The 13,845-nt window shown below is 39.9% G+C and overlaps 1 protein-coding gene, 1 long non-coding RNA gene and 1 pseudogene across 6 annotated transcripts in view; 1 reads left to right on the forward strand and 2 right to left on the reverse strand.

Moving 5' to 3' along the window:
- LOC309373958 overlaps positions 1-13,845 on the forward strand; it is a 66,179-nt gene that overhangs the window by 40,392 nt on the left and 11,942 nt on the right. The window lies entirely within an intron of this gene.
- The window catches only part of MAPRE2 (microtubule associated protein RP/EB family member 2), an 85,113-nt gene that overhangs the window by 24,388 nt on the left and 46,880 nt on the right, over positions 1-13,845 (reverse strand). For 3 of the 4 annotated variants that reach the window (XM_081918568.1, XM_081918569.1, XM_081918567.1), the window contains one exon: positions 5,886-6,013. The exons of the other annotated variant lie outside the window; for it this stretch is intronic. In XM_081918568.1, the coding sequence (XP_081774694.1) occupies positions 5,886-6,006 (121 nt within the window). In that variant the 5' untranslated portion in view covers positions 6,007-6,013. The remainder of the gene's footprint in view (positions 1-5,885; positions 6,014-13,845) is intronic. 4 annotated transcript variants of the gene reach the window in all.
- LOC309373949 (MICOS complex subunit MIC10 pseudogene) lies at positions 8,563-9,054 on the reverse strand (annotated as a pseudogene). The gene has a single exon. The product of its transcript is annotated as an MICOS complex subunit MIC10 pseudogene (transcript).

Raw genomic sequence — 13,845 nt, forward strand, 5'->3', positions numbered from 1 at the left:
GTCTAGATTTTGCTAATGTGATCAGAACATAGAGGCCTATCTGAAAACAAGCAAGATAACCACATCCCGATAGATCTTGTGATTAATTTCAGGAAGAAAATTTACTGAAATAGAAGTATGGCTCGAGGATTTGCAGATAAGCAGCAATAATCACAAGAAAGTCAATACAGTAAAATAATTAAAAATCTGTAAACCAATGCAGCCTATGTAAAGAAGCAAGATCTGTTTAATCTCACTCTGCCTTGATCTAAATTCTCAGGAGAACAAAATGCAACCAATTAACCAAACATATCGCACAGCTTCCATTCCACAGCTATAGAGAGAATGTTCTTTCAATTAAAAGTACATATTGCTTTCACTCCATGAATTCACATTACAATTTTAATCTGGAACATAACTGGATCCTTTTTTTAAAAAAAAGCTAACAGTGCAGTCAAGTTGTTTAACCTTTGATGATCTGCTGCTATAACTATTGAGAAATAAGAATATGTGAAAGGCTTTAGAAAGACACCACAGGCACTATAGAAGTAAAATTACAGCAAGCAACATATAAACAGAACTGTAGGGTATATAACATATAAACAGAACTGCTAAGGAAATGTCTGGACAATCTGGATTTCTGAAGTGAGAATCTTCCAAAGCTTCTGGATTAGAGCAGAAACAATCACAGGGCCTTGCTAAATATGTGCTGAGTCATCTAATAAGATGCATTGCAAATCACACTAAGCCAAACTATGGCTTAGTTTGAACACCTAAATTTAAGAGTTCATGGAGACTAGATGGCAGCCTTCAGCAGCCCTCCTGCTAAACTAAGCTAAGGTTTGGTTTAGTTTGTTTTTCAAATCTGGACTTGTGGCTTTCTCCTTCAGGGACATACCGTGAGCCCAGGTTTGGACAACACACTAAACCAAATCATGGCTTAGATTAGAACAGCATGGCAGTAGCAAGAATGGGGGAGTAAAATGGCCACAACCTCCTCTCCAGGAGCCCATGCATTTGCTAGGTTCGATTTCAGTTGCTGTTCCACCTAAGTGGTATCTCCAGCCTACAATCCAAATTTAGCCTTATCTGAATGTCATTAGCACCCCTACTGTAAACTACAACCAAAAATTAAAATATTAAATGGGAAGCAATCTAGATTTGTGCCAGAACTCAGCTCTAGAATCTGTTTTCAACATCAGGACTTCTGGATGCATATCAAGGAAGAATAGCCACACCAGGAATTCGGCAATATGTGTGTTATGACATCTGTATTGTTCTCTGCCTTGAATCCCATTTTGCTATTTGCAATAATGGCAATAGTTTTGTCACTCTGTCTTCTCTGCCAGCCGTTGCATATCCTCTGCAGAGATGTATCCTGGGTTCCTCTATAATCCATGCTTATCCAGGAGTAAATATTAAAAACTCCATTTTGAAAATGAAGGTGCAATTTTCTTACACCCACAAGTTTCATGCTAACTGGAAACACATCTTGTTTTATCTTTTCTTTTTGCCATTCAATACTTTTAAAGGAGTGCCCCTAGATGCCACCGAAAGAAAATAACTAGGGTAAAAGCATGCAAAGGAAAAGCTGCTTACAGGCTATCTATTCTTCTTGGTTGTGTGTTTGTCTCTGCTAAGTAGGCAGAATACAGAACAGGGTTCCCTGTGCTTTCTGACAGCCCACTTAACTGTTATGTGCCAAATGACCTCAGTTCTAAATTTAGCATGCAGATCTACTGACACTGATTTGTGAAAATGAAAGCTAAAGTCTTTTGTATGCATAGAAAGGCCTAACATTCTTAATTCGGGGTGTGTGCATGTTCTCATCGAGAAATGGATTTTTTTTGTCCCCAGGCAATAGGGTTGGGTCCTATATATATCCATGCACTTTTGGGAAAACCTGAGTAGAGTTAGATAGAGTATTCCAATTGCAGCTGAACAGGGTTGTTCAAATGCACAGAATGGAATGCAGAATCTTAAGAGACAAATAATTGTTCTCATAAGAATGAATCTGTCAGTTTCTTCTTTTGCTAATCCCAAGCTCAGATATCAGGAAAATTTGTACACATTTAGATAAGCATTTCACCTCATACACAGTTTTGCAAGCAATTTTCTCCATTATAATGCTTACTGGCTCCTTTTTTGCTATCACTAGTGAGGGTGTGACTCAGGATAGAAGACAACCACTAGGAGTGATGCAGTACAGTGGTACCTCCGGTTGTGCTTGGGATCCATTCCGGAGCTCCGGTTGGATCCTGAGGTGTGCTTATCTGGAGGTGTTGCTTCTGTGCATGTGCACGGTGCAAAAAATGCTTCTGCGCATGTGCGCATGGCGAAACCCGGAAAAATACTTCCGGGTTTGCTGCATGCGTATTCCAAAGGATATGTAACCAGAGGTGAACATATGTAGAGGTACCACCGTACTTGATAGCTGTTTCTCACATCTGCACAACTAGGGATGAGGTGAGCAGTCAAAGCAGAGGTGCTTGAATATATAGGTATCCCTGCTCAAAAGACTGAGTTGGCATGGAGCAATGAGCAACTCACCACTGAAGACCCCCTAGTCCCAAGGCTTTTCAGTGCTGGGTCACTTTTACTACACTTATCAGCTATTTTAGAAGTGTACAGTGGATTTAAGTGTGCTTACAGAAATCAGAGGGGGATCGGCATTGATTTCAAGTGATGGGTGGGGGAAGATATGAGACTTTAACCTGTTGCATACCCTCAAAGGGCTAGTTGCAGGGTAGCATCAGAAGCAACCCACCCCTGAAGCTTTGGGCAAATCTGTGTATTGAAATGAATGGGGATATTACACCTCCATTGATTTCAATGGGAACACCAGGTTCTTCTAAGCATTGTTTTCCGAGCACTATTTTCTGTAAACAGTTGAAGGAAGTTGTCACAAAACCATGAACAATTGCAGGCGGACAACTCTTTGAAATGCTTGTGCATCCTTACTACAACACACACACACAGCTTGGCCTCTGGTTCATCATGAATGCAAAGGCAAAATAAATAAAACTAATATTTTTTTAAAGCAAAAATTGGACAGGCATGGGATTACTGACTTTTCATATATTTTTCAAAACAAGGGGCCTTCATACCTGCCAGGGTGGTTGTTTTCTGGTTAGTTGCCAACGTATTTCCCCAAATATAAATCCAGAATGCCACAACACTTCAAGCATTTTATACAATCCAATTATCTGGCTTGTTCTGAAGTTCACTGTTAATGCTAAAAAATGCTCCTGAATATTGCAGTGCTTCCCACACTCTCTCTTGCCCTTTGAAGTCTCCTGTAAATGCAGATATTTTATGGGGGCTAATGTTACGCTGCATGAAGACTGGAAACGCTTCAAGGAACACTCATTTTAAAAGGGGGGAGGGGAAGGAAGGAAGGAAAGAAGGATAAAAGACCAAATTAGATCAGCATAGCAGTTCAAAGATCTGCAGAGTATTACTGAATGACCCGCATACAGCTGGCTATTCGTCTGAAATCATTTCTTTGTCTTGTTCTATCTTACAAATGTGCTTAAGTAGAAACAGTGAGACAACCTGAAATACAGTACTGCAAAATTTCATTAGAACTCACAAGAATCCTAGCCTTCATTGGGAAAGGTTTCTGACCCTCATGACTTAAAAAAGAAACAGGATGTAATACCATGCTTTCAGAACCTGGCAAAACACAGTAACCCTAAGGTTAACCATGGTGCAGGTTAACACCAGTAGGGTCAGTGCTTCCCCTTTCACGGGATTAAAAGGCTGGGGGAAGGTAACACACAGAAGACTAGGAAGAGACTGGGAATGAGCATTCTGGAGCTGGGTCCCCCATGATTCATAGGGAATGATTTGCGCATGCAGTGAAGGCATATAAAGGGGGCTCCCATTGATAATAATATTCAGATAATTTCACCTTCAAGAATTGATTCCAGCTTTCAGTTGTTTTAATAATAATAATAATAATAATAATAATAATAATAATAATGTAGATTTAGAGTACATGGGGGAAATCAAAATATGAAACTTGGCAACAATCATGATGATACTACATTAATAACATCCATATTCAATAGTTCACTATCTATATCTAACACAGCTCTAACATTTGACACAGAGGATGGGCTCTTTAAGGACAAGTTGCCCTCACATGTTCTAAAAGCCAACATTTTAGGGCATGCGACTCTTAGCAATCAATGGTTTGTTTGTTTGTTTGTTTGTTTTACTAACTTTCTATACCACACTTCATCTGATGATCACAGGACAGTTCACAATATGAAAACACAAAAATGCATAACATGTATTATGAAATAGCACCTTAAAATTTATACTTTTATTGCAATCATTATGTGGTCTTCAGCAAGCATGGTAAAGTCTTCAGATACCACAGAACAACATTACAACTGCTAAGTGCAAACACTCCATCAGGAAATTGTATATGAAGCAGGGTAAGAAAGCAGGCAACTTTAAAACCTGTTAGGGTTCTCTCCATATTTACACCCCACTATCAAAATACAAGAACAATGGAGAGTAACAGTTACAGGTGTGCAGGTCAGAAATAAAAGCAAAATAAATAAATGAAAGCTATGAAATTAGTGAATGAGGACAACTTACTAGAATTCCAAGAAACCGAATTAAGGCTATACTTTTCTTGTAACATGCCCTAAAATCATTATTAAAAAGATGGTGGAGGAGAAGCCACAAAATCATTATCTGCTTATCACATGTGATCAAGACAAGCAAAGCCACATTTACCATTCCACTGTTCAAAGCCTTTTCGCCCTAGCAAGTCTTGATCAATATATGGCATTGCCACAACCCAAAGATGCAGACCCTTGTTGGATTGAAAGCATGGCTGCAGCATGACTACTCAAGCTCAAAGCTAAACAATATATCAAAGACTGAAACAATTCTGCTAGACATTCCTGCCAGCTAGTCTTTGTTTCAGCAGCAGATCAATGTCCCAAGGTGCCAAAGAATGCACATCAAATAGAGCTACATGCAGGTTCACTTGTCCCTCATCTCAACTTGTTGCTTGAAACCTTGGAAAGAGAGGTCTATAATCTACATAACAAGACAACCACCCTACTTTCTGTACCAAAATAAAATGTAACATTTCAATATTACAAGGTTCCAAGTAACACAAATGGGTTAAGGTTATCCTGTACTGTATTGTTCCAGTACAGTACATTATAAAGAGGCTCCATTTCTCTGTAAGACATTATCTTGCTGTCTACCCTCCTCTGGTTCTAACCATTTGTGTGATGATTTTTACCATGCAAATGATGTCCCAGATTTTAGTTGTCCATTCTCTCTTAGATGGGGTTCTCTCCCCTATGCCCCTCCCCCACTTTGACAAATAATAAAGTACAGGTAAAGTAAAGGTAAAGTGTATTTCATTATTACTTCGATTTTCACAGATCAACTTTTCAAATAAAGGTGTGAATTTGTGATTCACACAGTATTTATTATATTATTTATATATTCATTTGCAGACTGCCCTTCATCTAATTAGGATCAAAAGCGATGTTCACATTACAGTAAAAAAGCACTACACATAAAGCTCTTAACCAGTAAAGTTCAGATGGAAACAGCAATTGGCAACTAATGTCAAAATAGCTCTGTAATTTACTGAAGTCCATTCTATAGATTTGAATATTTAGAGAGCTAAAGAATGGGGTTTTTTTAAAATAATAATAATAATAATAATGTGTATCCTTTAAAATGAATAACATCATGTAAAAAACACCGTAACACAGGCAAAAATACAAATATATGTGTTTGATACAGAGAAAGCTTTTATTCTTCTTCATTATTATTTACAGTATTTCTACACAGCTTTTCAGGCAGACCACTGATACAATGTTATTGATAAAATACCAGTTTTTTTAAAAAAAGTTGCATCTTACCTGAACATAGTTGTTCAACTTTTGTGTAGTTTAAAGCTACTATATCGTTCACCCATGCAATGATGTCATGTCTGCTCATAGTCTCTTGGGTTATAGAGGTAGAATACACGTTGACCGCCATTCCCCAACTGCAAAATCAAATAAGCAGATATATAAGATTGGTTATAATTCTTATGAGGCGCATGTTATCAACAATGTAATTCTCCCCTTACAATCTTCATGTCATAGAGGTCCTCTTAAGAGCTCCAAGCTCAACTTTGTTATTATTGAAACAGCATACAAATATAAAATCAAATCATATTTGAAAAACATTGTAAAGATTCTAGTTAGCACATCCTGAAACACTTTAAAGAAAATTAGCATTTAGGGTATATATTACGCCTCTAGGCACGTATCTCTTGGAAAGGCTAAGTCACTGCATCACATAAAATTGCAACAAGACTCATCTAATCAAAAGTGAGCCAGCCCTCTCTTAAGAAGGCTTTATCAGGAAGCTGAAATACATGTGTCAACCCCAGCCCCAATTTTTCACAAGAAAATGAGGGGTTGCATCTTTTTGTAATTGGTGTTTGACCAGAGACAGTATTTCAACACATTCTTATCCTGAACTCTCTCCCAAAAAAACAACATTTAATAGGTGTAGCATGCATTTCTTACTGTGCATATGGGTTTTTAACAGCATTCAGATTTTTATCTTATACTGGGACTTATCACCTGTATCAGCTGGTTTGGTAAATTATCTGTTTTACTTGGGAAATGGACTTACAGATTTATTAGGATGTGCTTATATTTTGAAATTCTGAAAGCTTTCGTAAACTTAGGAGTGAGTTGACAAGCACCACTGAAAAGTATGTAAATATAGCGCATTAAAAATGTGTAGATGAGCTTTCTTGTCGTAGCACAATTTTTTTTTAAAGGATGCTATGAATGGTGGCTACATGGTAGCATTTGCTTTTTGCTCCAGGAGAACTCTGTATCAGGATTACATAGTGGTATCAGAAACAAGGCTATGAGAACACAAAATGCCCAAACGATGCTTCAGGGGTGGGGACATTTTTTTAGCCCTTTTTTTTTTTTGTAGGCAACCTCTCGGAGCCAGGTGCCAGTGGTGGGCAAAGCAATGGATGTGCCAATAGGCTATGCAAAAGACAGAGGTGTCTGCATTCTCCCTTGCCTCCATTTACACATCTCTGCATCCTCCTCCTAGACAAACAGGAGCCATTATAATAGTTCCAGGACAGAGTTCAAGAACAGTTGAAGGAAGATGTGACACAGGACTGGTGATGAGGATTGTTGGAGTTGAGGGTTGGGGGTAGTCCTGAGGGCTGAACACAGAGGACTGGAGTATTTCCCACCCTGTTCTAGTCCTTGGCAAGGATGGGGGGAAATCACATGTGACAAGTAGTATCTATGGACATAGTCAAACTGATGCTTTGCATACTTGAGACAGAAAAGAATTTGGCTCTTCGGATATTCTTCATGTCATCAATTCCTCAGCAGACCAGCCTTTGGCCTTCAACTTACTCAAAGCAGACCCATTTAAATCAATGTACATGACTAAGTTACCAGTAGGCCCATTAATTTCAATAGGCCTACTAGGAGGGAAAATCAGTTGAATACTGCCCTGTGCTAAATAATGCATATCCAGCAACAAATGATTGATTTAGCAAACCAGAGATTTAAAAAAATAAAATAAATAAAAGATAATGCATTTGAACTGAGCTAGAAACAACTAACAAGATTTTACATCATGTTTATATTACTTTTATTAGAACACGTGTTCTGCGCAGTCTTGCACACACATTACTGGCAACTGATTAATATTTTATTTACCACAGGAAAATGCAGTGATTCTGCCTATGGGGCAAGGCCCCGTGAAGCAGAGTTAGTAGCCTGAATAAAGAGAATGAAAACATTAAATATATGTGTATGGATAATGTAAGCTGTTAAAGCACCTTTTGCAAAAACATGTGCACATGTGTGCGGGCACCCCCCCCCCCCCACAGACAAGGTTTACTGGAAGAAATGGTCAGGTTTTTTTTAAAAATAAATGCTGCTTACAATTAAGCAACATATTCATATTCTGACACCACCACTATGCTCCATTAATGAGCTTGAGCTAAACTGGCTCAAGGCTAATATCAGATTGCCTGCCTGTCACTCTTCTTTCTTCCTCTAACACTCTTGCCATTTCCTTTTTCAGCAGCTTTGATCTGGGTGGGCTTTTCGGATGGTCTGGGTTAACACCAGGGGAAAAACTGGGTCATCTCAGCTCACTCTGTGTCCCACCCCCCCATTCACAGCTCAGCTGAGTCTCAACCTTTTAGCCTGACATATTACAAGCATCATTCATCCTGGAAAGTGGAGGAGAGAATGAGAAAGAATTTACATTTCAATCCCCTGACTGCCCTCAAGATTACTGCCTTCTGTGTTTTACGTTCTGTACATACCAGTTTCTTCAAGTTGTTTTGTGACAAGAGCTAAAGGGATTTCTGCAACTGCATAGGGTGACAAGATACAGTCTGAGTAGCTGCCGGTTTCTCACAACTTGTGGGGGTCTTGTAATAAGATATATTTTATTTCCATAGGTTGACATGACTAAGGCCATGTTCACATGACTGCTGACTCTACATCCAGTGTGCTCCCCAATGTTGGTTTTTTTAGGGGTAGACTCGTTTTTATTTTACTTTCCAGAACAGCACCGTTCTCATTTTTGTTTCCAAAAGAGGGATTACAAAAAAAGAGAAAGATATTCGGACCCAGGTGTCGCAGGAAAAAAGAGCAACTGGCCAAGCGCTTCCAAAGGCTGTTGCCTCAAGGCTGGGACGCTTCGACCTTCCCAAGGAATTGCCAAGGTGAAACTGTTCCTCTGACAAAAGAGATGTGTGGGTCGGGCCTGCGTCACTGCTCCTTGACAAACTGCCCATGGAGAAGGTAAGGAGACCGGAAGTTATGCTGGCAGTTTGAATAAGCCATTCCTAAACCCATTCCTGACTCAAGAGTGATGGGCCACATCTTCCTTTTGAAGATGATGACCGAGAAGACAACACCCAACCCAAAGCCAGCACCCAGCTTGATGGTGGAGTCGGCCAAGCACCGGTCCCACTTCCTGGTCAAATCACCCTCCGACGCCATCTTCTCTGTGCTCCCCAATGTTAATTTTGGAAGCAGCCTTCACACATTAGCCACAATCCATACTGATCCTGCAGTCTGACAAATACTGCTGTTTGATGCATTTATTTCTCAAACCAGCTTCAATTTGATTAGAATACTGGATGCAGAGCACAGATGACAAGCTTAATGAACAGGAGTTCCCAGAGGGCTCCAGAGGTGGGGGAACCAAAAAGATAATGCATATCAGGTGAAGACATCCCTGCTCCATCTCTGATATGAACAATGTGGCTTGAAACAAACAGGGGTGGGGGAATGAGCTCACTGTGTTTCAAGCTACTAATGTGAACATACCCTCCTAAGGCTCAGCTGATTGCTGCCATGTTCTCTGGCCTTAATGCCCACTGTCTCAAAGGGAAATAAGGGAGGAGACAAGACAGAGAGCTATCCTCCGCACTGTGCAACCTGTCAGGCCAGAGGACATGGCTTTACCCAGCTCCTCAGATTCTGAGAATACCCTCCTTTCAATGGTCTCCTCACTACCACCATGCCATAGGAACCAGCACAATTGAGCAATGGTCTTTTAAGAAACTGACTGCTCTTCATAAGGGCAGGGTTAACAGCAGCTCCAGACCAGCAAACCTTCATAAGGCCTAAGCATGTCAATGAGATAACAGTTGTATGAGTTCCAGCCAGCATCTGTCATAGCCCATGATCTTGACAGATCATGCTCTGCACTGCCTATCATGATCCTACATAGGGAAAGGCCAAGGCAGCCTATCCAACAACAGCCTGCTCCTCCTGTAAGAGCTGCAGCTTCAGCTCAGCCTCCCTTGTAAGACTTGAACCAAGCTAGGGCAGGCTTACCACCCTGCCTTTGAGAACCACGCTGGGACAGGGTATATTACTGGTCAGGGCTTCTTTGATATCTTCACTGTATCTGGGAACCCATAAGAAAATGAGACATAAGGCTGTTATGGGTTTCCAGGTTTTCATGCCACTGGGCATTAGTCACCTCAAATAACTCTGCTGACAGTCCTGTCTGGTTGACTTTGTTGGAGTGTAGTTCTTCTGCACTGGACCGTTTCCTGTCTGAGTTATATTTACATTACAGAAACATAAAGTAGTGGCCAAAGTTCAAATTTGTCCTTTGTCTCCTATTTCTTTCCTGGGTCCTGGACCAACAGCAAGTGAACTGGGTTGGTACAGGGAATCAGGTTCAAACAGGAGACCCAGATTCAAAAGCTAGTTTAGTCATGGAGTTCATGGGTTACCTTTCACAAGTCCAAATCTAAATCTTATTGCTCAGGCTATTTGCACAGACAGGCAATAAAAACAAGATAGGTACACAAAAACAAATTGATCTATACTAAGGTATGATTAAAAGTTATAATACCCTAGTCTTTTTGTGGATGAAAAGTATATGCATGTACATATACTATATTGCAACTCAACCTAATCCATTGCATAAGAAGTCTAAAATAAGGTTGTAATTTGAGACATATTAGATTTGTTGTTCAAGTTTTTTTAAAAAATCATCTAAAAGATTTATATACCATCCTGTCAGGGAACTGCCATCGGAACCAGAGGCGGAGGGAAGGCTCTGGAGGGATGCCGGAGAGGGTCCCAGTAGGGAGAGAGGCAGCCCATCTGCTGGGGAAGGAAATCAGTGTAACACCAGTGGAGAAGGGGGGCAGATGGGGGAATCGGGTACTCCACGGGTACTCCGCTGCCCACACCCTCCCTGCGCAGAAGACTTCCGTGCAGGGAGAGTAGGAGGAGACTTGGCGTCAAAGAACTTCTTTGCTGGAAGAAGTTCAAGAAACGCCCACTTAGTATTTTATGACGAAAGGGGGGGGGGACAAAAATTCAAAATAAAAAGGTGTATCCAAAAGGAGGGTGGATGATACAGGAGAAGTTACTCTCAATACACAAATGATTGTTTGAAGAAGCTGGATGGAAATGCCACTGCTTTTAGTGAGGGGCTTCACTTTTTTTCTTTTTCAAGAAAAGGAAGCTGCAAAATAGGAAGACAGGTCAGGATGCTGTCTGGTAAGAAAAACTGGAATTCTCAGACAACCACGATGAAGGATGAAGCATGATTGTAGATAACATTGGCCAAGGGGGAGAAAGTCCCTGAACCTTTACTCAATGTTTCTCCAGTAGTTTCCTCTCTTCCTAATAAAATGGCATGTTTAGAGGTCACCAGCTCTAGCTAGGGACTTTAAGCTGGAAAATAAACACTCTTGGTTCAGCAACTGAAGCTTTGTTCCTTCTACTGCCTTTGCAAGCCGAGGATTTCAACAACTATGGACTGTAATAGCAAGATTTCAGAGGAAGAAGTCACCTAAAAGGAGAATACTCACCTGAAATATGATTATAAATTTTCCAGGCTGTATAACCTGCATGCTACCAATCTGCTATCAAGTCAAGTTCCAGGTGCTGGTACAAATATTTATGATCTCATACATTTCAGGACCAGGCTATTTGAATGATCATCTTGTTCCTTATATACACAGTCAATGGCTGCAGTCTGTGAGAGCTTCTAATGAATGTCTCAAAGATCTCAGAAGCAACTAGGAGCAGGGCTTTTAGTGTGGTTCTACCAGTTCTGTGGAATGGCATTCCTGTAGAGATATGACAGGTGCCAACGATCTATACTTTCCGGAAACAACTGAAGACATTTTTGTTTCAAAAGGCTTTCCCAGCTGGAAAAATAGGTCTTTGCCATGAGTATCTATTTTGTATGGTGCCAGTTTAGCTTTAAATGAATTTACGGTTGTATTGTATTTTAAACTTTTTTTTTATCGATTGTATTGAACAGTGCCTTAAGATGGTTGTATAGACGGTGGTTAATAAATTAACAATAACAGATAATAAAATAAAGTTCTACAGAGTCAGAGAGCTAGTATTCGTACAGTTTGAATAAAGGAAAGTTAGAACCGGCAGTATTTTATTTTTTGCTGCTTGTTCACTTTGACAGGTGTCACACAGTATAAAGAAAGGGAGAGCTGGATTAGCAGATCAAAGCTGTTGCTCAGCAAGGGGAAATGAGGGGGGATAGTCTTAGATATCAGTGCTAATGAACAGGTACCCCTTCCTTTTAAGGTTCTCTGGCTTAGAATATGTGCTTACACTCTGAACAACTCTATTCATGATGCATTCCCAAAGTTAATAGTTCTTAACTTTAGACAGACTACTAATACATCCAAGGGAATACTTGCAGACAGAAGACAGAAGCATAGATAGAAGTAGAGAAAGGAAGACATTTCCTGGAAGTGCAAAAGAAAATCAATAAACCTAAGCATTTTGAACTTTATAGTCTATCCATCCTTGGTTCCAACTTTGAACAATATAGGGATTGCGGGTGCATTTTTAGAACAGAAACCTCAACACCATGCTGTATTCTCAAATTGGTTCCAAAAGTTTATTAGCAACTTTAACAAGTTCAGAGGGACCCAATCATCTTTTCCAAGGCTGCATACTAATGACCACATAATGCAATTAGTTAACCCTTAACTTGAGCAATTTAACTGTACCCACATGAGGACAGTAGACAGACTTCCTCCACCCTTTCAGTCTAGTGCAGGAGTGGGGAGCAGAAAAAAAATGATGTTTGCTATGGTTATATGAACCTGCTTAGGATTGGGGCATTAGCCATGTTTAAAAGTTGAAATTGAAAACGATAAAAGCTAAAGTGATTTTATTGCTTCAAACACCATCAATTGTAAAGTCTACTTCTATGCTAATTTTATTTTTGTAGGTTTTGTTTGCCATAATATGCAATTATGAATATTTTGACAAAAGCAAGCTTGCAATTGGGCCTTGCAACCTAAATAAGACATTCTTCTAAGCAGCCTGCCACTACTAAAGGATTTCCGATAAATGCTACGTCCTTAATCCTCCTCTCACTGATTAATGTTTACATTTCCTTGTGATGAAGAGAAGTATTTTCAAAAGTGAAGTAGGAAAAAGAAATCCTACTACATCCCGTTCCCACTAAGAATGCTAGACATTACATGCGAGAACATTAAATGGGTCAAGGGCAATCATTCAAAAGCCAAATTTTATTTAGGATTCCACACGCTTTGTGTTCTGATGAATATATTAAACACTGCCCAAAAGTACTCTTATACATCACCAGACCCATATGTGTCTACTCAAGTCCTAATGAGTTCAATACTGTTTTCTCCCAGGTAAGTGCACATAGAACTGCAACCTTTAGCAAACAAATTGAACTGAAACCATCGCAGTTACTGGAGTAGGCGGACGTAGCATTCAAAGGTGCAGTGAAAATAGTTTAGACACCAGCCACTGAAGTGGACAGAATACAACAGGCAATCCATAGGTCATCACATGTATCAGCAGAGCACACAAAAGCCCGTTCCACCCTCTTTTCCAGCCCCTTCTGGGTTGCAGCAATGTGCATGTGTGCAGTTGGCCACCAATTGAAAGTGTGTAAATCGTTCATTGCATGTAGTTTGCTTCTGCCAGACTAAAAAGCTGTTCTCAGAAATTTAGAAGTTCTTAATTTTGAGGTCAGTTTTGCATGCCCCTCTTTGATGTATGTATATTCTTATTACTAAGAATGGGTGATAGATCTCCTTCCTAATTATTCATATTATGTCATCAGTTCCATATTCTCTAGAAGAGAATGAGAAAGCTGACAATGGATTGGAAAACCCAACTCTGGAAGAAGAAGAAGAAGAAGAAATAGCAAGGTATATTTCTCTGTTCTGGATGGTGGTCACACTCAGCCAGAAGGAGCAGATTTGTAGCCTGGAGGTCTGGCAATGATTCTGGCTAGGAAAACCTTTAATCAGCAAAAGCCAATGAGCTGACTGAAACC

This window comes from Podarcis melisellensis (genome assembly GCF_964234715.1).
Source record: "Podarcis melisellensis genome assembly, chromosome: 7".
Lineage (NCBI taxonomy): Eukaryota > Metazoa > Chordata > Lepidosauria > Squamata > Lacertidae > Podarcis > Podarcis melisellensis.